At 41.5% G+C, this 27,846-nt stretch overlaps 1 protein-coding gene across 3 annotated transcripts; it reads right to left on the bottom strand.

Moving 5' to 3' along the window:
• inka2 (inka box actin regulator 2) lies at positions 1-26,749 on the bottom strand. Of its 3 annotated transcripts, none has more exons than XM_023282691.3 (2): positions 25,566-26,749; positions 1-3,329 (listed from the first exon to the last, which is right to left on the bottom strand). In XM_023282691.3, the coding sequence occupies exon 2, from the start codon at positions 3,321-3,323 to the stop codon at positions 2,058-2,060; it is 1,266 nt and encodes a 421-aa protein (XP_023138459.1). In that variant the 5' UTR covers positions 3,324-3,329; positions 25,566-26,749; the 3' UTR covers positions 1-2,057. The 3 variants fall into 3 exon arrangements, with proteins under 3 accessions (XP_023138459.1, XP_023138383.1, XP_035810099.1); XM_023282615.3 differs by lacking the exon at positions 25,566-26,749 and adding an exon at positions 14,117-14,821; XM_035954206.2 differs by lacking the exon at positions 25,566-26,749 and adding an exon at positions 4,523-4,645.
• Between the last annotated feature and the right edge of the window lie 1,097 nt (positions 26,750-27,846).

Below are 27,846 nucleotides of genomic sequence, written 5' to 3'. Positions count from 1 at the left end.
TTGACATTTCTTTCTGAGAACAGATTTAATTTACAAAGAGTCAGTGACAGTCTTACAGTGCACATGACGCATAATCACTACTGAAGGTTCGCAGAACCCTGATGAAAAATATCAACAACAGTGCTGAAAATTACACCTAGACAGCTTTAATAGGAAGAAATAAATGTTACATTTACATACACATATTGTGTGATATGACATCTCAGACTGCGCCGTGTGGCAACGCTGTCTCAGCAGAAAGCGTCCGTGTGTGTTAGTTGGACCCTCTGAATGTGCAGTATGTATTGACCTGAATACTGAGACAGCACCATATGGATTGACCGGCCAAGACACTCAAAAGACCTCGGAGGCCTATAATCCCTGCTGCCTGAGTTGATTGGTCTGGTATCACATTTAAAACTGAATGAAATCAACTGTTGTTTTTTTTCATAATAAGTTAAGAGTATCAGATTGTCCTTGCATAACAATGGTCCGCTATAAAAAACAAAACAAAAGCGAGTTTGAGTCAGAGCCGGCAGTGTCATCTTTAATCCTGAGGGAATTTGTGAAGGAAGCTGTTGTTTGATTTGAACTGTTATGCTTGAAATGGAAACACACTGAAAGATACGATACAAGAGAATAAATACTGTCAGTCAAAGATAAACTTATCAGTTTGTGTTTTAAGTACAAGTGCTGTGGCATTGCTTACATGTTATGTTGAGAGCTGTTGCTGTGACATATTTATCTGTGCAGAATAATAAAAATCATGCGATGGGATATTACAATAAATGTTCCTTATTGCTGCTGTTTGGTTGATGACATTTATGTACAATGTTCTGTACATTTACTTCACCCTGGCTAACACAAACTATGGGTCTTTACCTCCGCTCTCACTTGCTCCATCACTGTTACAGTCCTGTAATGTATTTACCGTTGTATATACAGTATGTAACACCATCGCCATCGTTCAGTTCATTCACAAAACTTTGGGATTAAACGAGCCTGTTTTGCGTCTTCTTCGAGCTTGTGGCAAACATGCTTTACATAATGTCCGGGTACCAGATGGCTGTCAGTTAGTCAGTGCTCATGGTTGGCTGTGCCATCTCTTTTCCCCCTCCTCTCTGTGTGTAACAGCCCGAGAGGACTTTCAGTTGACTCAACATTTGCCGTGTTGACATGGCAGAGAAGAAAAGAGAGTGCTTCGAACATAACGGCGAGCACAACACGGCTGATTACAAGGGACGAAATTTAACGTGCAATCCTTGAACTAGTCATGCACCGTATTGCTGCTATGTCTTTCTAAACAAGATAAGATCAGGCAAGACTTCTCTCTAACTATATTTGGAACCCATTTCAATGTGGCAGTGTCTCATGGTTTTCTCCTGCGTGGCATTCATTCCCTGAGAAAGGTGAATGAGATGAGTTTAGTTAAACCTGAGTTTCCAAAGTTTTTTGGAAACAAAAAGGGAGCTTAGGTCTGTTCAGTGGCAGTGCGTTCGGTAACAGCTGTTTGTAGTATCACTTATAAAAACCGTAACCATGCAATTCAACAGTTGGTGTTACTATTCATAGATGCAAAGAAGTGAGATATATGAGAGTATGCCCTGTAGCATAGAAGTGGAAAAAGTCTGTGGATGATTTTTTATAAAGATCTGCATTGATGGTGACATTCTGAGAAAGATCTCCATTTCAAAGTACCGTCTTTTAAGACAACCAGAGAATCCAGTCATACATGCACACGTGTGAAGAAACTTGAATAATACAAAACTTGCAGTATAAATCCTGAAAAAGTCAAACTCTGTCTCAGACACTCTCCAGCACGCACTCGTACACTCACAGCAAACGAGGTTTAGGGTTTCAGATTGTCAGACAAATTGTTGCCCTGATAATCTCTCTGTCGCAGGAGAAACATGTTGTGGGTGTGAAGTTTATCAGTTCATTTTTGGAAGATAACTGTAGCCAAGCTTCTCATTCATTCATTCATTCATTCCCTCCCCACAATCACAGCCAAAATCCCCCTGCACCTGTCACACACTCAATCTGGCATCACTGGCAGTCTGTTGGCCCGAGACTCACTGTCAGACCCAAACAGCTGTGTTGTAGTCAAACAAGGGCTGCATTTTTTCCAGACCAGTCCCGGGCTGCCTTCTGTCTAAATAAATCCCTGCAAATGGCTGCTGGTGGAACTGAGGGAGGTGTTGGTGGTGCTGAGGGTGATGGAGGTGGTGGTTCCTCTCTGCCTCAGCTAGATGCAGACACGGCCTGCCTTTGCCCTGCTGTCCACCGGCCCAGAATGGAAGATAAAAGCTGCCTTTTGAACTTTTGGGAGCCAGTTTCTTTGGCCTTTTGAAGAGGTCGCCCTCTGGCAGCTCGGGAGCCATCCAGCCGGGCCTCTCCTTGAGCAGCTTGTCCCTGTCGGGCCGGACGCTGCGCAGGAACTTCTTGAAGATGTTCGTGGTGATCGAGAACTTCTTGCAGATCTCCTGCGAGCGGCTGAGGCGGAGAGGGTGAGCCGGGGTGTCCGGTCTATCCACCCCACCGTCCACTGTCCTCTCCTCTCTCCTCTTCCTCCTTTCCTCTTCTTCTCCTTCTTCCCTCTCCACCTCAGGCAGGTCCAGCCAGTTGCCTACGAGGTCCGCGAACACATTGTCGCCCAGCACTAAAGGCTGACGGTTGCGGCTGCGGCTCATGAGCGAAGAAGTCCAGTCGCTAGCGTCGTCTGTGCTGTCCTGGGAGTAGTCGCTATCCAGGGAAGGACCCTCTCTGGACAGACTGTACAGGATCCCAGGCAGGTCCAGTGCCTGTGCACGACGGGGAGCCTGTGGGTGAGGGTAGGGCTCTGGTGGAGGGTTCCCCACCGCTGGTCCGTAGAAATCCACCTGAGGGGCAGCGTATCCTGACCACCTCTTGGGTATAGACTCAAGGTCGTTCTCACTTCTTGCACTTCTTTCAGTTCTTTCACTGTCACTCTCACTTTCCAGGCTGGACGCCGAGGAAGAAGAAGATGAAGACGAGGTTCCCAGGCTGCTTCTGTTTCGGGATGGGCTATGATCATCTAGACTAAAGGTGTGTCTGCTGTCCAAAGACGGCCTCGGGCTTGGCATTGGACTCGGGCTGGGTTCTTCAGACATGGTTTGCCTCAAACAGGGATCTTTTCCTGAAGCTGCTGTGGCTGGTGGTTCTGGAGGAGCCGCTGGAGCCGGATTTGGAATTCCTCGGTTAATGGGCCGCCCCGATATGTCGAGGCTTTCTAGCGCGGTCTGGACCTGAAGGAGCTTGAGTTCCTGGAGGGCTCCCATCATTGAATTCATCTGAGCATGGAGGCCATCTCCAGCTTCTTTCATAGAAAGCTGCAGAGAGACAGAGGGAGAGACAAATAATCAGCAAATGTCCAGTTTGGCTTCCCAACTAAAGACCTTTTAGCGCTCAGTTCAATAATTTGAGTCCTCGGCCTCCATCTCATCCATCAGCGACCGATTTCCTCCCATGTTCATCATTTATCTCAGCAACAGCATAAATCTAATTGCACGCTATCAACAGTCACTATCAGGTACCTTAAATACATTAAGTCCTGAGTAAAAATCCTAGCAATAAGCCTGTATTTTACCTCTGGTAGTTAGACTCTGTTCTTCTCTCGTGGGTTTCAGGCTGTGCACCTTGATTAATTATGTGGTCATGTGACCTAGTTTTGGATGACAGTCCAGGGTCCCATATGGCCAGTGTATTAGAGGGGATCCAACCAGTGACAGCTGTAAAACAGACCAGTTTTCTGTTTTTTTCTCACTCTTCTACTCTTACTATCTCCATTTTTCCTTTTCCTTCCATTTGTTTTATCTCATATTTGCTTTCTCCTCTGAGCTTTCTCTTCACTCGTACTTCCCTCTATGCAGCAGTAGTCATACACTCCCTATTCCTCCTCAGCCTCCTCTTTCCTTTCTGTTCTCATCTGTTTAAGAGCCTGCGTCATGTGACCTGGACTAACTGTCTTCTCCTTGAAGGCAGACAGAAAGCCCAGAGGCAGCATCCTGACCTGTGTTTTAACTTACAGGCTTGAGTAATCAAACACTTCAACCCTGACTTTGAATCACTCTTGTAGATACAACATCTTCTATCATTTAAGATGATACACACATTGGCAAATGCTGCAACTGATTGATGAGTAAACCTGCTGGGAGCTCTCCCCCTCTTTTTTTTTTTTAAATATAAATCATCTGTGGGAAGATGAGAGAAAGCATGCAAGGAATTTTGAAAAACTTGCCAGAGTGTGTGGGAAATGTCGGTGAGAAGTTTGTAGAGCACACCCACAGGAGATTATAATTTCATTTCCATATGAACCACACTGTCAGTGAGCCACAGCGAATAACTTTCAGCTAAACTTACAGAATGCGTGTTAAAACAAAGAACACAGGATGCTTATGTGAGATTAAAATGGCTAGTTGAGATCAGCTTTTTAGCACTAAATTACCATAAAATTGTCTCAACCACTACACTTGCAGCTAATTCTACAAAACATAAATTTCAGGAACAAAAGCCCACACCTTACCTCCAGCAAGGTCTCAACAAAGCAGCAGGTACAGATATCCCTTTCAGTCTCTCCCTTGTTATTAGTCCGCACCTCTTACAGCCTGTCACTGTCTCTCACCTTTCAAACGGATCAGTACGACTGCCCCTATATGTATCTCCCTCCAATCGAGGGACACCGCTGGGAGTGACAGCCAATCACCGCTGCCCATCTAGACTATAATCCCCAAATGGCGTGGGGAGGCGGGGGTGAGTGGGGTCACTCAGGCGGAAACAGACTGACAATGAGAGGAGCGAGGGGAGACGGCAAGTGGGGAGGGGCGGGTGAGAGTGGGAGAGGGTGAGCAGGGATGTAAGTAGGGAGGCGGCGGGGGAGAGAGGGGGGAGTAGGGGGGAGGGTTGATGGGGAGGGATCCCTCGCCATATGTTTAGATGTCGAAGAGAAAACTGTTGATGGCTTCAATTATGGATGACACCATAAGAACACGGGAGGGGGGGAAAGGGTGGTAGGATGTAGGTGCAACAGCACCAGGCTGTGATACTTAATCTTGGGGGAGCAGTGATTGTTTTGACCCCGGGTGGGAAAAGTAGCTGCGCAGGACAACTGACGGTCCGGCATCATAAACAAAGAGATGCATAAGCACCGTGAGAGACGGGATCATTGTTGCAGGATGTGGAGTATCTGGGAAAACTGACAAATGTGAAAGATAAACAATCCTGGACGACATTTAGATTATAATATACAACTCTAGCAATGGAAAATAGGGCAAAAATCTGTTAAAAAAAACTCTACCTTAAAGTTATGCCTCCAATTTGTTTAGCTTACTGAATTCATAAGTTAGATATTGACTTTTCTTGGTGAAGATAGCGATGTTGCTCTAAGAATGACAGTTTGTTGGCCGGTCTGCTATGGTCCAGGCTAAAATCTACCATGAAAGGTTTCCAAGACATTCAAGTTCCCCAGAAGATAAAGCCTACTAGTTTAGGCAATTCCTTGGCTTTTCCTTGACCTACCATGAGATTTACACTGTTCTGTTTATTTTTCAGTAATGTATCTCAGCAATCACTGGATGGATTGCCATGAAATCTGGTGCAGATACTTATGTTCCCTGCAGAAGGAGTTTAATGACTTGCAGAGCTATTATGATACAAAATTTAAGTTGTCCAGTGCTTTGATTTATAACCAGATGGATGCAAAACTAACGAATTATCTGACGGCCTCAGCTGTATTTTGTTTTCGTCCTAATAGTGTTTTAGTGTTAGAATGCTATATATATTCATCTAAGTTGTGTAGCTTGGCAAACACTATACCTGCTGAGTATCAGTCACTGAGAGAACGTTATATTCTTTAGCCAAAAGCACTGATCAAACAACCCTGTAGACTGTTAAGGCTAATTAAGGCCATGGTTTCCACATTTCCGCATGGATCCACGTGATGTAAATTTCATTCTCTGCTCAAGTAGCAGCAAATTCACCAACTGTGCATTTGTCAGAAAAGCAAGGTGAACGTTCATTTCATCTCACTACACCTGATGTTTGTACGTCCTCCACCTGATTCTTGTCAAGCAGTTTTCCTCTAAAGCCCCTTTCAGACATGCACTCCTTTCTGTTAATTTCACAACATCTTAACGTGTTGGCTTCTCATCTGAATGAGGACACTAACAACTTTTCCAAAAGTGTTGCATTGCCAGCCTTACTAGATCAGATTTAGAAATATTCCTGCATCACTTTCAACATGGCACAAGCGGTTTGTAGGAGTCTTACTGGCAGCATCAATCAGCACTTGCAACAAGAGAAGTAACTTCATCAGTTACTTCATTATTAATTATCCATGACATGAAGACGGGATCAGTCAGGATCTAACGGCTAGTCACAATGTGTACTTTTTTCATCTTTTCAGACATGTGAGCAGTCACATTCAAAATATCAATTGCAGCTAAATAATTTCTTACATTGGATTTAGTATGCTTTCTTACATTCTATATGCAAACAATGATTAATTTTATCACAGATTATTCTGACAGTATAGAATAGTTTTTCCTTGAATCATCACTTGAATCAATAATTTCACATTTATTTTTCATAAATTTTTCTACGAACACACGGAGATTTCTGCTTTATATATGACTAAAACATATTCAGTTTCCAACAACATGAAAGAGAAAAAAGCAGATACTCTTTATAGCACAGGGATGTTCCTTGATAAAATTCAAAAGCAGAATTTTGTTGAATAAATATCTATTAACTGTAGTAAACAATCAAAGGTCCTTGTACATGAACCGCACCGTGACACTTACACAGTACACTTCACCATCAAAGCTCTGGGTTAAAACACTTTGCTTGCCACTAACATATGGCTGAGTAGGTGCACAGGGGCATGAATAACCTCTTAGATCAGATAATAAGCCTATCAATGCACATGCTGGGAACAAAAGGCTCTGAGCTTCCCGCTGCCTCGCTGAATTAGGCAGTGAAGGTACGTGTAATTAGCACAATCAGGTTGTCTCTTGTCTTTGTGCCTTCCACATATGGCTGACTTCATTAGCCGTAATTGTCTGTGTCCTGGGAGAGGCTGGGAAAGAGCATATAATTATGGTTTACTTTCCTCCACATCAAAGGTCAACGAGACTGAAGACAAGATGACGTGCCGAGTTATGCATTGTTGCCGCATCTTCAGAGGCAGGCATGTGGTTTCAGTAAAGTTTATGCAGGGATCAGCTGAGGGATTACTGCACTCCAAGCTGCCACTGAAATCTGGACCACCTAAATGCATTAAATTTGTTTGTGAAATATTATCCCCTAAGCAGTAGATTCCCATGCAGTCTGAAAGAGCCGCACCTGTTCGAACATGCTAACCAAAAACCCTTCCATTATACTCCAAAATGCAGCCACTCCCCACAGTTATTTAAAAAGACCCAGACTTGTTTACTGGCATTTCTATTCTAAGCTTATATTAATAATTCATATTGTACTCTGGAGAACAAACATAGGGGTGGTAGTAAACTAAACCCTATTATTCTACCTTTACCATGCCAGCTAACTCCAGGCGCTCCACTACTGCCATTTCAAAGCTGAACTTTGTGGCCTGAATATGTCAGCCTTTTCAACCTTCACTCTGGCATTTACTCAGGATGCTAAAAGTGACTTTAAAATAATGTCCTGCGGCAGTTTTCTAGTTAAGACACAAATCTTGAGATGTCTCACTTTAAACAATGTGTGAATCAGCTGAAGGCCTCGTTAGGACGAAGACCCAGAAGACGACACCCTGCCAGGACCCACATGACCACCGTACGGTCTTCTGCAGCAAAACGGAGATGAGAAATAATGTCAGTCTAATCTAATTAAATAAGAGTACTGGGATGAAACTGGGGCTGCAGGGAATCGCCGCACTGCCCAGAGACACTCGCATCATTAAGGCAGCCTTGTGAAGTTTGGTTAAATCTTCTTTTTGAACCAAAGCCTTCAAGTATTTCAGCCATTTAATCCATTGAGCGTGTTTTTCTATAAAAAGATCATTTAAAAAAAGCAAGCCGAGTGAAAATCTACTGAATGAATGAAAGATAAACAGGGACTGTCCAGAGTATCTCACCCCTCCTCCTTCAACCCCCCCTACTTTTTTCTTCTGGCTGCAGTGATGCCAGCCAACCAGACATAATTGCTAATCAAGGACTGAATGCTTCAAAGTTTAAGAACAATGGCTGGCAGTCTTGAATTAATGTTGAATGGAGGCTTATTAAAAAGTTCTGGGCATTTTAATTAAAGAAAAAAAAAGAATCTAGATCCATCTACTGCGCAGATGCACCCAGAAAACCATTCAATATGCATGCAAGTGAATTAAATACCACAAAGTATAAATAAATCAATGCTTCTCCCCTGCTGTCTGTTGAGATGGAGGTCCCTGCCTTCACCGTGGCCTCGATATTACCTCCGTCAGTTAGGCAGGGAAAAATAAATTCACTGTACAAATACACTGAGCGCACACATCCACACATGTCCAGACTTGCCGTATTTGAATGAAGCGACTGTTCCTTTTTTTTATTTTTAAAGGCGCAGCCTTGCTTTATGTTGTCCTCATTAGCAGAATTATTGGGTGAAAAATAAACGCACAAACGACAAATCCAGAACAAACTCTTGCTCTCTCCTGGCTATAAAGCACCAGCTATTCACTGTTGTTGTTTATATGTTATTGGCTGGAGGGCGAGGGAACAGCGAGGGCAAGGTTATCAGACCCAAAAGGTCTTCCTGTTTGGTGGGAGCTGGCCTGCAGCAGCAGCTACAGTGTGCTCCACCCTCCCTTCCACCTCCACCCCTAATTAAAAATGAATAGCGGGCTGTGTGGGTCAAGGACAGGAATAGGGTCTCTGTCCGGGGGCATACAGAGAGGGTCTCTGTGGCTGGACTGCCGTGGACAGCCCTGAGGTCACGATCAAGTGAGCAGTAAAGCTGTGCAACATTCACTGAAAGAAATAAATTACTGTGCACACGGCAATGAATGCCTCTTTGACGAGAGAAGGTTATGTAGTGACTCTGTTTCAGTCTGAATGCCCTCGGGGTTGCATTCAGGAGAGGAAGATGTGTGAATAATCCAAAAAAAGAATCTGGGACACAAATGCCTCTTGTATGATGTCCCAACAAATTACAGTATTTTTAAACCCAAATTTACTACTATTGATATTCAACATGACCCTGAACTGACTGTATTTTATGGTTCTTATGTTTGTCTAACATATATAAGATTCAAAAGATTGGTTCATAATATTCAATCTATTCACATCAGATAAGAACAAGAGCTTTCTAATGATTCTGCAGAGCTGTAGGTTACATTTTGCAGTCATACTGTTTCTTGCACGGACATTGTAAGTAAATGTTAAGGTGCAGAATCCTCCATTGTGGCAAGACCATAGGGTAAAAGAGAATGGGAAATCTTAAAACCAAATCAATGTAGGCCAAATCTATTACTGTTTCTCGGACCCGTTGCCCAGCAAAGACTCCCTAACGTCCTTTTTAGAGCTGGGAGGTGGTTTAATGGCTTGTTTCCTGCTTGAGCTCATTTACGGCATCACAAACGATGCTGCTTTGGGAGACGCGGGATGATTAGGATCCGTATCATCATCTTTGGCAGATGATTCTTGGAGACAGTCTGGGACCCAATCTGTTGCCTTCCTGGCTCATAATCTAAACTGGAGGCAATAATCGTTACATAGATACTTCATAGTTCAGCGGTTGACGTCAGCACCTCGTGTGTGGGCAGTGAAAGTGCGACGATTCTGCAGCCCCTTCTAACATCAAAGGGAGTTTAAAATCATGCACGCATTTCCGGACAAGTTTTATTTATTTCTTTGTTTGAAAGTCATTTTGCTTAAAGTGAAAGGCTTACATAGTCTTTAATGTGTTACACTATCAAGCTCATGTTCTGTCCTGTTTAGGTGAGTTTGGCAATTTGTAATTAGTACTGTTTTAGAGGTGATGAGTTATAACTACAGTGGGAATTTTTATTGCATTTTTGTTGGATATCGTGGACAAAACGGCTTTATGTAGCGACTGCTGTAAAATAAAAGGGGATGCAGAGAAATAGCATGTTTTGTTTGCACCACCATTTCGGGTCAGACAGCTTTTTTTTTTTTTCCAGTTGAAGTTATTGACTATCTGGTGAACAAAGTGGAGCATTTAGCTGCTAAAGAGATGGATAATTCCCTCTGGAAATGGGAATGCTAAAAGCAGAGTGAATATTGGACATACTTTGATGTGGAGGTCAGAAACACAACTCCAAATGGATTTATTATAGTGCTGCTCCGTGTCTGTTGCATGTGTCAAAATTGTGTTTACAGTTATTTCTGCTGCCCCTAAATGGCCCCAAAATATATAAATTATTATTGGTTTATAGCATTATACAGCACTTCTTCCGTTTTAATAGCAGAAACAGGACAGCAGTTCCATAAATAGCATATCTTTTGGCCATGGATGAAGCAATGATGCTGGAGAAAATGTAGTTGGAAGGCTCCAAAGACAGAGCAACCAAAGAGCATAGAGAATATTGACTTAAACCTCAGTGAGAGCAGTACCCATGAGAAATAAAGCACTTTTTTTTTCTTTCAGTGAAAGCAAATAGAGGAGGGACAGGACTGGATCTAACATTAGGGGGGTTGTGTGTGTGGCCACAGCAGCGCCATAATTCACAACTCAACTGTTCAAGAAACAAAAGCTTCTAAATAAATCTGATATCTTGGGCAGTGATTTCATTTTCCATTCTGTGAACCATGAAAAAGCAGGTTACACACGCAGGCCCTATAATGACAAACAGTCTTTGTTAAAGGTTCGTGGTCCATCTCAGACACAATGATCACCCACACAAACCCCACAGCTGCCGCCGAGAGTCGGGCCTATTTTAGCTGAGGGGGAAGGAAGGGCCGTTTTGGAGAACAGGAGCCATGAGGGAGGCACAAAACAAACAAGCTTAAAGTTAAACCACTACCCTGCTTTGTGTACAAGTTTTCAGATCCAACGCCCCAAAAGGTAACAAAGAACTTTCCAGATACACTCTACAGGTTTGGCACTCGTGTGGTATTTCTCTCAGATTTCATGACTTCATGTTTTCTGGCTTTGGTGTTGAATTCCAAAGGTGTGTTTGAAATTCGCCTCAGGTGTGAAAGCGGTGAAGCAGCATGATGCATGAGAAATCAGCTTCAGCGGTGATGATATCAAAAGCTCTGATTTATCTTTTAGCGTCTGAACTGACGCTGCTAAGCAGGTGTGAACCCTACATTTAGACAACATGAGTCAGTGGCATGTCAGTATTTTCAACTCCAAGTCGGCAGGAAGGGCTTATGTTGTCTTTTTGCATGACTCTTTGTCTGTCTGCTGCACGACTAACGACTCACCCATGAGCTCAAAAATATTTCATTATTGCCATTATATCCTCTGGATTTCAATAGAGGCTTGTAGCACATTTAAAAGAACAAATTGAAGTTGACAGCCTGTTGACAGACACTTTCCACTTAGAGCCACACAAATAGATGGATGAAAAATGATGATGCATTCCCGACTCGAAACCCAATCTGTAAGGTTGGAGTTGTAGCGTCTTCGGTGTGTTAGATGTGGTCAGCAGCTTGCAGAAATGACCCCAGGCCTTGCCAGGTTGTGGGTCGAATGTTCAAGCGTGACCTGACTCTGCCCCCACGCAGACTGACGCCCCCGACCGACCCCTCACTCACTCTTCTTCTTTTAGAGCTGACAGGGCAACACGTCTTGGGTTTCGACGTGTCTCGTGTGGAGCGTTGAGTGTCAGTGACAGTTGTAATTTACGTAACTTTTTACACAAACTTTGAATGCCACGCTCACGTTTTTCTGCAGACGCTGCAGCCTTTAACTATGTAGATTTTCCAGTTTTGACGTGACTGTTAATCAGTAGTATCACAGCATATTAGGGTGAAGATCGAAAAGATCACACCAGTGCTTTTGCAATACATGTTTCAGCTCCTTTTCTGAAGCATCAAAGTCTCGCTAGCCAATTTCCAGAGCATGCTGCACCACTTTATCAAACTTTTGAGTATTGTACTGTACAGATTACAGTAAGAAGACGCCTAAAACTTAACCAGGCTCTAGATCTCATATTTTTGAGCTCATTAACATCTCTTTTTGTTGGTTGACTTAAGAATGAGAATGCCTTCTTCTGAAGAGAAACCATGACCACAAAAAGTCTGATGCAGCTATACTGGTGGTAACAGGCCAATTTCCAGAAAGAGCAGGCATATTTTTTTAACCCATGTGGTCAGTGTAGATAGCAAAGAGCTTCTCTGTGAACTGAAATGTAATGCTGGCCGGATGGATTAAAAAAAAAAAACAAAACAAAACCCTCATCCCAGCAGAAAACACAGTCAATAATGGAGCTGAAACTTAACGGCTATTCAGTCTGATTATTAGCTGCTGTAAACTGCCTGAGCTGTGCAATCCCCACTGACTGTGAAGTCTGCATTCATTTCATCAAAGTCACTGTACATGATGTTATAATGTACTGAAGTCAAATCAATGTGCACTTAGGCTGCACAATGTAATTTTAACAGAAATGAACCCAGACTCGAGCTTGGGTATGACGGATTATGCAGTTTGATCAGCTTTTGCAGCCCACAAATGAATGGAAACACAGCAGCATGGCTCACAGAATGGCTAGGACAGATTTGAGGTGTGTGTGATTTCCGATAAATGTTCCAAAACATGCACAACAACTGGCATGGTCCATTTTAAAAAAAAAAAAAAACGACAGCGCAGGCTTCAAAGCCACCAAATCACTGCTGATGCTGAAGAGCTACTTGACTTGTCATCGCAGCTGCAAGTCGGTTGTTAGATGTTTGTGATCTCCGTGCTGCAGATGGAGCCGGTTTACCTCTCTCTAGTGAGCACTGGATGAAAATCAGTCACAGTGCAAAGAAAAGTGACAACCTTGGCATAGGCGGCCGTATTTTCTGAACAACAGATTGCATCCCACATGGCTCTGTGCAGGAGGAGACTGCCTCGGCTTTTTAACCGGCATCTGCTCTCTGTTCTCGTGTTTGATCCTCGGCGTGGCATGACACTTTTTTTTCTATTATGTTACCAAACTGCTATGTGGCAGCTACAACGCAACATGTCCGTCTGGCATCAATGTCAACTCCCCCTCCTCCCCTGAAATCTCAAGAACCACTTCACAGACGTGTGGCTAATTTAGAGCGGAGGCTCAAGAAGTCACAGAGCAGATTATGTTGCAAAACATGAAGCCATGCGAGGCCTTTCTGAAGGTCAGTGGCTGGACAGAAAGAAAGAAAGAAAGAAAAAAATATCTGTGTTTGCTTTGAAGATGATTCCAAATGAAATCTGTGCCAGTTAAGGCTCCTTTGAAAATGGGTCTGCAGTGTGTCACTGCCAGATGATTTTGGGCGTGAGGGTGCAGCTTACAGATTTTATTTTTACATTTCAAAGAGGATGGAAGGAGATGGCACTCGAAATTTGTTACCATCAAAAAAATTTGTTTGTTAGAGGAGAGCAGACGTGCGGATACTAAATAATGGAGTCTAAGTAAGTCATACAAGGCATGAAAATGTGATGAAACTCAATGTGACTGCCAATTCCACTCACTCCCCTGTGAAAGCAAGAGCTCCCAGCAGTCTGTTGCAACACATGATTAAATTTACTACTACAACACACCAGGAATAGTGCAAATCCGTCCATCCATCCATTTCTTCCCAGAACCTACCACTCACCACAGAGTGAGAACAGTCCTGCTTGTAAGAAAAGAAGAAAAAAAACTGTCTTGAGCTCATTAAGCTTAAAACATCTGTCCCAGATGTGTAGACAGAGCGGAGGGATGAGTACACATGCCTCTGGTGTGCTCAGAGCTTTAAGCCCACACAGATTAATGCGATTTAAAAAGATACACATGCAGCCTCAGCTGAAAACTAAAAACCAGAATGTGAGAGTTAGAAATGCAGAAATGTGTCACATATTGTGCAGCAGTCTGACATATTCTAAGATATTTTGATTTTTTGCGCTCAAAAGCATATATATTTTTTGGTGTACTGAATAAAGTAGAACAAAATCCCTCTGTGGTTCCTGCAATGACACAAGTAGACTCAACAGAACCTACCAGTTCTTGCTTCAGCCGTCTCAGACACGAATCCATGTTTCTGCATTCTGGTTTGGAGAGCTGCTGGTCCATTTTTCTCTTTCTGTTTATAATTTTTTTTAATTTATTATTTTTTTTGAAATACAAGAATTTCAAATGAAACGCTTCGCCCGTCGTGGCTCGATCATGACTGTGGACGCTTTCTCTTGGAGCGGAAACAAACAAATCTATATAAAACTGGCGATTGGAGATGCGCAGAAACGCTGCTGAGGAATGCGCTCGGAGTGACGCGGATCCTGTGATTAAACTCCTGCTGGCGGAAACGTGTTTACTCCAGAATGATGATACTGGGCTCCTTCTTCAGGCTGCATCGGTCCGTGTGTGTCTGTCAGTGGCCGCCGCTGTCACACTATATGTGTGTGTTGCTGCTCAGCCTGTTTTTTCCCCTCCTCTGCTATTTTCCCATTCAAGACGAGCGCTTACGTTGCCCGTCCAATTTCCTCCAATGAGCGAGCCTCTCGGGGCACACCGAGTCTCATTCAAACCGGGAGATAAACACGGATCCGTCGTTTATTATAGGCACAGCAGATCTGTCCACTGCAGCTCGTCACGAGAAAACATCTGGAAATATCTGAAAGATCGGATGTTGAAAGAGCAGGGAAATTCAACATCTTTGTCCCATAACACAGGTTGACTAACAGATTCTGCAAGCTGCTATTGCAGCACACTGGACTGAAGGAGGAAGTTGCAGGAGGATGTGTCTAAAACAAACCATATGTGTCGTGAAAGCAGCCATAGGGACAGTTTCCTGGCCACCTTCACTGGAGCACACAGGAAACACCTGAGCCAGGAGCTTTTGTTGCCTGCCTCGGATATGATGCTGGATTTGCATAAGGGAAGGAAGGACTGCATATACAGAGCAGCCAATCTGGAAGTTGTTTATCACACCCTCCCTCACAGTATAGTTCTATGGAAGGTTGCATCTGCAGCTTTAAAACATCCAGTGGATCTCCTGGATGTATTAAAGGCTGCAGTGAATCAAAAACACAAGTAAATCAGAATCCAATCTCCTGTTAATCCAACTCCTCAGTGTCTCCAGCGAAGACCTTTAGCTGATAGTCAGGAAACTCGGTTTCCTCTGACCTGCTTTTTGTCATCTGGAAGTTTTAATATCAGCACTGATGTTGGTGATGCATCCCACATGGACAGATAACTGCAAAGACAGAAGGAGGAGGAAGTCTAACTCCAAAAGCAATGAAACAGGGACGATGAATAAATCATCTGAGCACGACTCAACTTCTGAGAGAGGGGAGCTTTAACTGACTTGTATGTTTTATTCTCTTATCCTTTATAAACATTCAAAGTCTGGAAATGATAATAGTCTCCGTGTGTTCTTTCAGCTGATTTACAACTCTGTTGCTGTTCGCTGTCATTTCGACGGCAGCTTAAGAACTTCTTTTATTGCTTTGACTGTTGTATTAATAACAATAATGCTGGAAGGGATTGTTGCCTGTTGGCACTCTTGTTTTAAACTTTCACCATCGGGGAGATGCTCAAAGTAAGAGGCACCCACATTAAATACAGAACATCCAGTTGCTATTAAAATATTGAAAGCATACCATCTTTAGGATTTCACAAACATTGGGCCTGTTGTCTTCTGAGTGACATCAAATACAACAGATATTGCGTACTCTGTCCTGATGGGCTGATTTTCAAAGCACTTTTCGTGAGCTGAACATTTCATGTCATGCACAGTTTTCACTTTGTTGCCTTATCTATTATGCATTTTCATCACTGATTAATCTGCTGAGCATTTGTTTTGAATGCTTCGATAAAATGCCACAAAGTGATGATAAGCTGACAGTCACAGTTTCCCAGAGCCAAAAGAGACACTTAATTACTTCTCCTGTCTGCCCAACAGCTGAAAATACAAACTCATTTCATTTGTAAAGACAGAGAAAGAAGCAAATATACACATTTCCGAGGCTGAACCAACAATTTCAAAGGTGTTTGGCCGATTAAGCAAATTAAGCACACTACCAGTCAAAAGTCTGGACACACCTTCTCATTCAGTGCTTTTTATTTATTTGTATTATTTGCTACATTGTAGATTAATACTGAAGATTAACACTTTGTTGTTTAAAACATAATTCCATGTGTATTGTTTTATAGTTTTGATGCCTTCAGTATTAATCTACAATGTAGAAAATAATTAAATCAAAACCACTGAATGAGAAGCTGTGTCCAAACCTTTGACTGGTAGTGTACACATGAGCTACTAAAACTGTTGTCATCTGCTGATTGACCAATCGGTTAATCCGCTAGCTGTTTTGTGAAAGTTATTGGTTTCTTAGTGATGTGTTTCCACATGTACAGACTTTTCCAACAGTTGCTGGGTTGTTAAATGTTGTTGTCAGTCAAATCTTGGTTGAACCACACCCCGATTAGCAGATTACCGGAGTCTTTTGAGCACCAGACTCTTAATAAATAGGATTTATTGTTGGAACGTGCATGCTAAGTCATGAGCTTTACAGCAGCTCTGCACGTGGACAGAAAACAACTTCATAAATTCATGCTACACTAAACACTTGCAGGTGCAAATGCTTTTTTAGATAAGCGAAGCTTTAAACCATCCCCTCTGAGAGTAGTGTCCTGTACTTTATATTTCTGTAAGTCAAGAGTGAGACGATGACATGTGGGTCTATTTAAACCTCCAGCAGCCTCCTTCGTGATTCACATGATACAGTTTCATCCCAAATGTGACCCCTGACCTGCAGCTGCTTCTTGTCCGTGAGCCCACTTCCTCCCAGCTGTCAGCATTAGAACACACTGGATAAGGAAGCGTCTCCTCACATCACTTGGCACTGAAACACAGACGGCACATGCAGCAGCAGCAACTGTCGAACTGTTCCTCACCGTAGACGGAGAGTTTTCTAATCCTTAGTGTGACTCACTGACTGTTATGACTTGTTTGGGTTTTGTGTTCCGGCCAAAAAAGTGAATCAAACCACCACGGAAAGACAAAACGTAATTGTTCTTGCAGTGAAACCACACTGTGTATAGTATAATAACTGTATTTTTAATATCATAGACACCATTCTGCACGCCTACACACACGCACGCACGCACGCACGCACGCACACACACACAGACAGTGTTTTGGCTGCAAACAGAAACTGCTACAGATCCTTGCTTTTGGGGAAAACAACAGTACAGATTAAAACCTCAACTATGAAGTTATAATGTGTTGCAGATTAGATTTCTGAGTTCGAGCCAAAGGTTTAGGTATCAATGAATTGATACCCCCCCCCCCAAAATTTGCTATCTTGGTGCTTTGTCAGTAGCAGATCATCTCAAATGATACATCTGAAACCATGAAGAAAGGCTGCTCTAATAGTTATTCGCAATTGTGCATCATTTGGATAAATTTCGCTAATAAACTACATACATGTCCCATACATGAGCATGCAAAAGCGTTGTAGGACTCACAAACTAATCACATTCGTTATGTATAGGAAGGATTGCTTTTCTAAAACAGGCCCTTGACTGCTGTTAAAGATTCTGCTCCAAGTTAAAAACCCAGAATGAAGTGCAGCCCAAGTCAATCAGTGTGAACTAAAAGGTTACTGTGACTTCAGGACTAGTCAACCTTGTGCAAAGTTCAGATAAATTATGCATTGGGTCTATTAATGGTCTCCCTGCGTGTGGGAGTGGTTATCTCCGTGTGTTATGTCACTTCTTCTTAGTGAGAATAATTGAAACGATATGTCACGCTTTCATGTTTCAGATTCAGCAGAAAGCAGACCAGGCACTGTGATGATGCAACGTCCCCGATAGTGTAAAAACCAGCAGAAATTCATTAGCTGTTAAATACGTAATGAAACCACTGAACTGACAGGTAATTTGTTTCTGCTACAAAAAGAACAAAGGGTTTGATAAAAGATGTGAAGCTGCGGAGAACAAGAGGAATCTGTTGAGTTTTCATTAGTTATTACTTTCAAATCATAGTAAATGCGTTATGACATTGCAGTTGTTATTATAGGTTCTTACACATTCTTATGCTGTTAGCTTATTAATTGGTTGAACAGCAAAAACGTTCTGCTTAAAGACATTTATGATTCAAAAATTTCAAAATCCACTGGTTCAAGTGTGCTTGATTTTGAGTTTTTCTAATAGTTTTAAATGCTAGTTGCTGGATTATCTGTGGGTTTGTTCACACAAAAGGTGGTATTGTTTAGCTCTGAAAGGATGTGACTGGCATTTTCAGTTTTTTGATCAGTTACTCAAATGTATGCATGACAATTGATTGTTTAATCAACTAAATAATCTGCAACTAATCTGTAATGAAAATGGGACTGCAATTTTAGAAGATATGTAATTAGGCTGCATAGTGGCTCGGTGGATAGCACTGTCGCCTTACAGCTAGAAGATCTCTGGATCGTTCTACATGGAGTTTGCATGTTCTCCCTGTGCAGCGTGGGTTTTCTCCAGGTACTCTGGCTTCCTCCCCACAGTCTAGTTGGTAACTCTAAATTGTGCGTAGGTGTGAATGTGAGTGTGATTGTTTGTCTCTATATGCAGCCCTGTGATAGACTGGTGAACTGTAGTCAGCTGGGATAGACACCAGCCCCCCGTGACCCTAGTGAGGATTAAGCAGCGTATAGATAATGGATGGATGGATGGATTATGTAATTAGAAAAGATTAAAAGAAAAAAGAGAAATTTCAGTCGGTTATTTTCTCGTTATGGAGTTTGTACAATTGTATCTCAACATGAACTGGATGTTGTGAACACAGCAATGTAATCATTAATGTAGTAAATTAGGTGCAGAAAAAACATTACTATTTGCTACAAGTTGATCTGATTGATTACATGTTGCACATGTTGCACTGTGTCCGATGCACAATGACACGTGGGTCTAATTTATTGGACAAGATGCTGTGTGCTGATTACTGACCTTCTGTACAGTATGTACTTGTGGTCTTTATCCACCAAAGATGTTAGTCCGCTGCCATCTAAAGGTTTAGATGCATCATTACACAGCAAAAACTAACTTCTGACCATAGTTGCCTTTCCTTTTCTGTCATGCCTCTGTTATTAGTTCCCCACTCAAACCATTTGCTTTATTTGCTAAACATTTTTATATGTAGTGGTAGAGAGACATCAAGCTTGAATTCATCGCCAGAATAAATCTTGCTTCGATGCTCTCTTGACCCAACAACAGGCAAAAAAATGTCATTCTTGGACTTGACTGAAAGCACAAAGGTTGTTGTAAATATGTTCATTTCAGATGACTGCTCACTACTGAAATAGCTGTTACCTCTCCCCCCAAGAATGAAGCTGATTAGTAAGTTGGATGTGAGGGCGTTTGTCTGCACGCAGACTCAGTCAGACTGAATCATCTGGTCTTTGTGTGTGATGACGTCAGCCAGACGACCGCTAATGACGGGTCTGAAGCTGTGAAACATGGTCAGGATCACACATGTGGCTGAGAGGAAGCTGACAGAGAAACACCTGGTTAAACACATGAAAGAGAACAGAATGTGCCTCGGACTTTGCATCATATTAAATTACAGCATTTACATTTTTCTTTGTGTATGTAAGTTCTTCATTACTTTCTCCTTTTAAGATTCTTGGTTTGTGAGGTTTAATCATGTTATGATACTGCCTTATTTTATGGGCACAGCTTGGATTATCTTTCATATTACATGTTAGGACTGTAGTCTAAGTTATCAAGTGTTGCACCGGTATAAAGAGACCCACAGAAATTTAATACAAACGAATGACTTGCGTAATCATCTGCTGAGACATTTCCAATGTGCAGGCACATGTCTTCATAGCAATGCAAGACTCTGGTAACGCTTTTGCTATTTAGCATAAGCAGCATATGAACAAGTGTTTACTAATTTATGTGTTTGTCACAGCCAAGAATTGTGCATTTGGAACTTTTGAGCAAATAGTAAGTTAATACTCAGCAGTAGTACACTCTAAGAAATTTCCCTGTAAATTTACAGTAAAGAGCTGGCAGCAAAAGTTGCCAGCAGAGCAGTTATTCTACAGTAAGCCTACCGTATTCTACAACAACAGTTTATTACTGAAAAAAAGTATTACAGTATTATGCTGTTTAGAGTTTATGTTTACAGTATATTACTGTCAGTATTTTGGTGCCATTATGCTGTTATTTTACTGTTTGTACTGTAATCTTCATAAATAGTTTACTGCTACAAAATTGATATCAGAGAATGTGATGATATAAAGGGTAACATTGCTGAAAACTAATGATTTAAAAATGTCACATCTCTAAATGAAAGCCCCAGGAAATAGCATAGTATAGAAATGGCTCAGACAAGAGATGACTTTTCAACATTAAGCTTTTATTAAAGCCAACTCTGTATCAAACATAGTTCAAAAACTGACTTATTAAACCCATTAAATTTTAGTAACACGATCATTTCCTCATGCTGAACAGGTTCTCATTCTGCATGTTCTAGTTCAGGTACACAGCGTTTGGTTTCAATTCGTTTGGCTTTTTCCTCAACTGTAACAAAAGATACCTATATATCATTTAAATTATTTAACTACTGCATTGAACACATTCAGCAGCTAACAAATTTCAAGTAATTCAAGTCTTGTAAAATAAAAGCTATAAAAACAATGAATGATGTTTAACAGGTTATCAACAATCTGTTTAAAAATTGCATATCACATTTCAGGAACCCTGCCTTCAGAATCAGTCTTTCGTAACTCATGATCATGTTCAATAAATACCAAGTCATGGAACAAACCTGGAACTTCAAAACTGAGACACCAGGACTGAAGTATTTTATATGAACCAAACACAATACTGAGACTTGTTACCTTAGAATGACAACATGAACATCTGGTTGCAGACGGGGCTTTTCCTTTGTGAAAGTGAGGTTCTGTGTGGAGAGGTGCTGTGGGTTTACATGAAGTCCCACTCAGAGTCCATCAGTCTTTTTATAAAGGAGGCTACATGGGGATTTACAGTAGATGTCTTTTTCTGGAGCAGCTCCCTGACCTCTGGAACATCACCTTCTCCTGGCTGGCCTTTGTTCCCTTCTCAGGGTTGATATCAAGAAAGAACCTACAACGAAATGACAAAGAAAGAATATATTTGGTGTGGTAGACAAAGAACCCTTAAACTTAATATGGAACTCTGTCATATTGTCATACTGTCATATTCATCAAAAAAACAAACACACAAAAACAGGAAACTCAAATTGTTAAGCAAAACATAGGCTTCCACTTAGAACAAGCTGTTTAGTTCAGTACACATTTAAATCTAATTTTTGCTGCGGTTTGCATAACAAGCAAGTTTACCTTTCCCAAGTGGAGAGAAAAGCAACATGACACATCCTACAAACCTTTTTAAAACTTGAAATTACCTAAATGGTCGAATGCAGACAAGTACATGTGGAGATCTGATAACAGATCAGTGCAGCATTACATTGTATATTTGATCAAAAATTACACGAAAGACAGAGATAGATAACTTAACCTAGTTGGGTCTGGTGGCTTAGAAATTCATTTTCCTGCTCTGGTTTAAAAGAAAGACCCAAAGTTTTGTCCACTCTGCAGCCAAATTGGAGTATGCTAGCTGCTAGCCAGCTAGCTAACAGTGTGGGAAACGTTAGCATTCATGCTAGCGACTCGTGGCTAACACCAAGCAGTAACTAACTGGCTATGTTTATGTTACTGTCAAAGAATAAAACATAAAATAGACTGACAGAATTAAAAGTAAGGCTGACTTTAAAAAAAAAATCACAGTTACCTTGTTTAGTGAACCGGAGCAGGATGGATCAGGTACAGGTGGTCCCTGCAGGTCTGAGGGCCGAAAATCGTCGTCCTCACTTCTTCCTTTTCTCCCAGTTCTTCCCTCAGTAATGAGTAAAATCACCGATACATACTATTTTAAACCTATTTCGTCACTTCTTTGTGTTGGCTGTTTGCTAAATGCGGTGATGTGCAGGAAGATTTGCCGAGACGAGTAACGGTCGGACTGCAGCAACAGTCACACTCAAATCTACGGTGGCCGAGAGGTGCTAACCAAATTTACATAATGCAAAACACTTTTACATCCTCCAAGACAAATTTACAAGCGACAAAACACTTTTACGAGTCCAAAAACACTTTTACAAATCCAAATTCCAAATTTACATAATGCAAAACACTTTTACAACCTCCAAGATAAATTTACAAGCGACAAAACACTTTTACAAGTCCAAAAACACTTTTACAAGTCCAAAAACATTTTTACAAATCCAAATGTAACCGGAAAGGGAATGTCCCAACTCCGGGGTTGAAGCGGAAGTGACGACGAGGAGCGGCTAATGCACTGTCGGTCTGATCTGCGCCATTTAAACACTCTAAAGACCGACCACACGAAAAACAAAACCGCGTCAATCGGTTCATATGTTCCCCACAAAACGGGCAAAACATCACCCGCTCGCAGTCCGTTGCATTAGCCGCTCCTCGTCGTCACTTCCGGTTCAATCCCGGAGTTGGGACATTCCCTTTCCGGTTACATTTGGATTTGTAAAAGTGTTTTCGGACTTGTAAAAGTGTTTTGAGACTTGTAAAAGTGTTTTGTCGCTTGTAAATTTGTCTTGGAGGTTGAAGTGTTTTGCATTATGTAAATTTGGTTTGCACCTCTCGGCCACCGTACAAATCAACCCAAACCAGAAAAATACTGTCATCTGCTGTAAGATTGTACGGTAGCTTGCTGTTAATATTTTGTTATTTAAAAACACATGAATTTACAGTATTCAGCTGTATTTACAAAGAACAGTATATTACTGTACAAAATATGCTGTATTTTTACATCAATTTGTTACAGTGTACCTCACAGCAAGACAGTTCTGGGTTGTTCGTCTACTGTGGTTATGTCTGGAGTTTGTATATTCTCCCCTAGCTTTTTCCCACAGTCCAAAGACATGCATGTTTGGTTAATCTGTGTTCTAAATTTCCACAGGTGAGGGTGTGAGCATGCATTGTCTGGTTCTTTGTGCTACCTCCCTAATAGACTCATAACCCGTCCAGGATGCATCCCACCTCCTGCCCAATGTTAGAGGACAGAAGCTAAAGCTCCCTGTGATCCTTCATAAGACAGAGCAGGTTTGGATAATTGATAAATGAATACAAGTTTTTATATAGAGTTGTGCCTCATCTTGTCCAAAGTTGTACATGTTTCTAAGTATTAATAAATGACTAAACTGGCCAGCTGTTAGCAGTAAACAGTCAGACTGACGACCTACATTTCTTTTCAACGAGGGCTGCATGATTTGTAAAAGAATTTATTGCGATGGAAGAAAAACAAAAACTAACATATTTTCACCAGATGACTTCAATAACTATTTGGAAAGAGTTATTCATTTCTCAATGATTGATGCGACTTTGGAGAGAATTCTATCTGCATCAAAAACAACAATTATTAAAAAAACAAAACAGCTTGGAACCCTTTTCACACTGTGTACACTGGCTGTCAGAGGCATGCAAAACAGTTATTTTCTTTGGATGGTCCTCAGATCTGGCTTTGCTCTCATGATGCAGAGCTTTGTGGTGCTGATTTAAATGATGAAACAACTGACACCGAGTTTCTTTTTGTGATGAAATCTTGTTTTTTGTTGGGTTTCTCTCCTCTTACTCATTTTGTTGTATACATGTGGAGTACATGTGGAGAACTGTTTCTTTAGATAAAATAATAAAAAGAAACACAACAAAATCTTGATGCATCCAAGAACCCTTAAGTTATATTCTAACAGACAGACTTCTCTTGTCAATTTGTGATGAAAACTAACATGAGTTTTCTTTTAGTGTCAGGCTGCAAAAACACTGCAGCATGATGTGTTGGACTTAATTTGTCTTACTTTATAATGCACGTCCTGCCATGTGATTGTGGACATCAGTGTTGATACCGAAATGATCTGTTGTAGCATTAATTTAAACACATTTAGTTTGCTTGTTGTGTTTTTGCTCTTTCAGTAGTGGTGATAAAAGACCTAAATTACACTGAACTTTTAATCTGTGTACAGTTTAGAGCAGGGGTGTCAAACTCATTTCAGTCCGAGGGCCGCATACGGCCTAGTTTGATCTCAAGGGGGCCGGACCAGTAAACTTATAGCGCAGTTACCGATAAGTAACAATAAGTCTAAGTTTTTCAGATGTTTTAGTGCAAAGGAGAACAAGTATATTATAAAAATCTGTATATGTAATGAACTGTCATTTTAAAAAATATATTATGAACAACCTGAGATTAAAGTAAGTGCAATTTCAACAACACTGCCTCAGTTTAACATTTATTTGTGTGCGTTGTGCATTACAACTGATCACAGTGATTGTACAATGGTACAAGATATTTAGTCACAAGTATGTGGAACTTAAAAACATAGTCCTGGAATTTAAAAAAAAATCAAACTCATCAAAATATAGAAATTTTTTGAAGTCCATTTTCCACATCTGGAAAGTAATTCTGAACATCTAAATTAACTCTGCACACCTTTAAATCTTAAGTAGTAGCTATTTTATACAGACAATTAAGAAAATAAAGTTGTCACCCACTTTGTTTGTGTATAAAATATATACATTAAAAAACTATATACATAACATGGATGGCATGCATTAGAAATAATATTCCACTCAACCAAACACTTTTGTAGTGAATCTGTTGACTAACACTGAATTTCACAGTATTTACTAGAGCAAGTTTTCATTTATTAACTGCTTTTTTCATTGTGCAAACAATGTTTAAAGCAGCATTTTACAGGATTTATTCCTGCTTTGCTCCTGAAACTTGACATCTTTTAGCCTGCACAAGTGCATCAATATCAGGCATCATGTCCTGAGTAGCAGCCAATTTCAGAATGTCAGTTAGGTGCTTATGTGTGAGCAGCTTTGTTTTATTAATGTTCATTACTGAGAAAACTTGCTCGCAAAGATAGGTTGTCCCAAACATGCACAACACGTTTGCAGCCAGTGTTGTTAATTTAGGGTAGTCTGGAAGGAGATGCTGATAAAATGTTTCCAAGCCCAAAGAGGCAAATTTGTCCTTCAATTCTACATCACACTGCAAATCAATTACTTCAAGTTGCATGTCGGAGGGCACATCAGAAGCTTTTAACTGTGAATGGTGAGCGAAAAACTGTGAATTCTGTCTCGAGTTCACTAAAGACCTGAAATCGTTTCTCAAACTCCCACAGCAATCCCGTAATCTTGTCTTTGTACTGTCTCATGTCAGCATTGATGCTGGCTGCACATACATCTCTTAGACAGAGGAAATGAGCAGTGTCACCACTGGCAAGCTGCCTCTCCCACAATGTGAGCTTCAACTTGAATGCACGTATGCTGTCATAATACTGGGTGACAATTCAGATTATTCAAGTGCTCTGTAATATCAACCATAAATGCAAGGTCCCGCAGCCATTGTGGGCTTTGCAATTCCACAACAGGTTTACCTTTTTTCTCCATGAACTGTCCGATGTCCTCACGAAGATGGAAGAAGCGCTTTAGCACAGCACCTCGGCTTAGCCATCTTACTTCAGTGTGGTATGGCAGGCCATGGGTAATGTTACTGTCACTGAGAAGGCAGTCAAACTGACGATGATTCACACCTCTGGCTGTTCGGACAACCACCTCCAAGACGTGATCCATTTTTAACAACTTACAGCACAATGCCTCCTGATGCAAAATACAATGAAATGTCCAAAAACAACCTCCTCCATTTGTGGCTTGTAATTTGTCTTTAAACTTTATCACAACACCAGCCTTTTTCGCGATCATTGATGGCGCACCATCTGTAGCCAGACTGACAGTACGGGACCAGTCCACTCCAACCCTGTCCAGCGCACCAATGAGAGCGCAGAAAATGTCCTCGGCTGTTGTGGTGTCTAACATAGGGACCAACTCAAGAAACTCCTCTGTGACAGTCAAAGTCAAAGTCTCATCAACTCCACGAATAAATATGGCCAGTTGAGCGACATCCGTAATATCAGTGCTCTCATCAATTGCAACAGAAAATGTCACAAATGACTCCACTTTGCATTTCAATTGGTTGTCCAAATCCGTCGATAGTTCTGAAATCCTGTCTGCCACGGTATTCCTCGTCAGGCTAATGTTGGCAAAAGCTTGTCGCCTCTCAGGACACATGATTTCTGCAGCCTTCAGCATGCAACTTTTAACAAACTCCCCGTCAGAGTACAGCTTTGATGCTAATGCTATTTTGCTAGCAATTAGGTAGCTGGCTTTCACTGCAGCATCACTGACCTCACGGCTCCGGGTGAAAACAGACTGCTGTTTCCTCAAACCTGCCAACAATTCATTTATCTTCTGTCTTCTCAGTTCTCCTTGCAAGTTGTATTTTTCGCCATGCCGAGTCGCCGAAGATTAAATTCCTTGAGCACCGAAACTTGCTGCATACACACCAGGCACACAGGTTTCTCATTCACCTCAGTGAACAAATAGGAGTTGGTCCATTTTCTTGGAAAATCCTACACTCGATGTCCACTTTTCTCCTTTTTGACAAAGACATCTTGCTGATGACTGTGTCAGGGCCAGCAGAAAAGCAGGTAAAATTCCAATAGACAAAATGAAGCTTACAGACCCGGATTCTGTATTGCTGCCATCTGCTGTAAATTCTGATTCACAGTGTTGTGTCGTCTTCTTCTTCTTATGAATTTCCGGCAGGCTGCATGCCTTGCGGCACATTGCTGCCTCTCGCAGGTCAGGCAGAGAATGCAGAATTCAGATCATTCCTACTTCCAAAGATATAATCCTGTGGAGTTGATAAAGTGAAGGACTGCGTTCACCGTCCTTGCCTGGTTCTCTCTGGGATTAAGGAGACTCCTCATTGTGATTGATTCCATTCCTTCATGTGACATCTTGGCATATAACTGTGTTCTTTGTTCCTCAAACAGGCTGCACTCCATAAGCAGATGTTTCACAGTTTGCTGTTTCCCACAGGCTCCACATAATCCGTCCTTATGTTTGCAGATTTTAGCTAAATCCCAAGCCAGTCCACAGTGTCAAAGTCTTAGTCTTGTCATTAACACAGTGTTTTCGCTCATGTCCAAGGTAGCACTGGTCTGCCTTTACACTATTTTGTACTGAGAAGTAATGCCATCCCTTTTCACCATTCTCCCACTGCTTCTCCCACTGAGCTGTAATGACATCCCTGATGGCAGTGTTGTGTCAATGTTGTCTACTCTGAATAAAACAGAGCGCCCCTAGCAGACAATATGGGAACTACAGTTTTATCAAAAAATGTAGTTAAGTTTTAGGTATTTTTCATATTGTAGATTTATTCCATGGGCCGGATTGGACCCCATGGCGGGCCGGTATGTTTGACACCCCTGGTTTAGAGTCACAAAATGATTGATGATTTGTTACTCCGCCAAGGAAAGCGGCAGAGTTATGTGGCAAGCGGCGTATGTTTGTCTGTCTGTCTGTCTGTTAGCAACATTACTCAAAAATGGAATAACGGATTTGGATGAAATTTTCAAGGAAGGTCAAAAATGACACAAGGACCACGTGATTAGATTTTGGCAGTGATGCGGACAGAGACATGTGGAAAGCTGGGGGAAGAACAGGGTCTCCTAGCAGCAGAAGTTCAGAGATACATGCATTTATACGTTCCATCACACAGAGATCACCGTGACAATCGGGTTATGAACAATTCATGGTGTGAAATTAAAACTAACTGCTGAAACGCAACTATTTGGTAAAATGCCATGTCGTAAG

This window comes from Amphiprion ocellaris, chromosome 5 (genome assembly GCF_022539595.1).
Source record: "Amphiprion ocellaris isolate individual 3 ecotype Okinawa chromosome 5, ASM2253959v1, whole genome shotgun sequence".
NCBI classification, from domain to species: domain Eukaryota; kingdom Metazoa; phylum Chordata; class Actinopteri; family Pomacentridae; genus Amphiprion; species Amphiprion ocellaris.
This window is presented reverse-complemented; position numbering and strand designations above follow the sequence as displayed.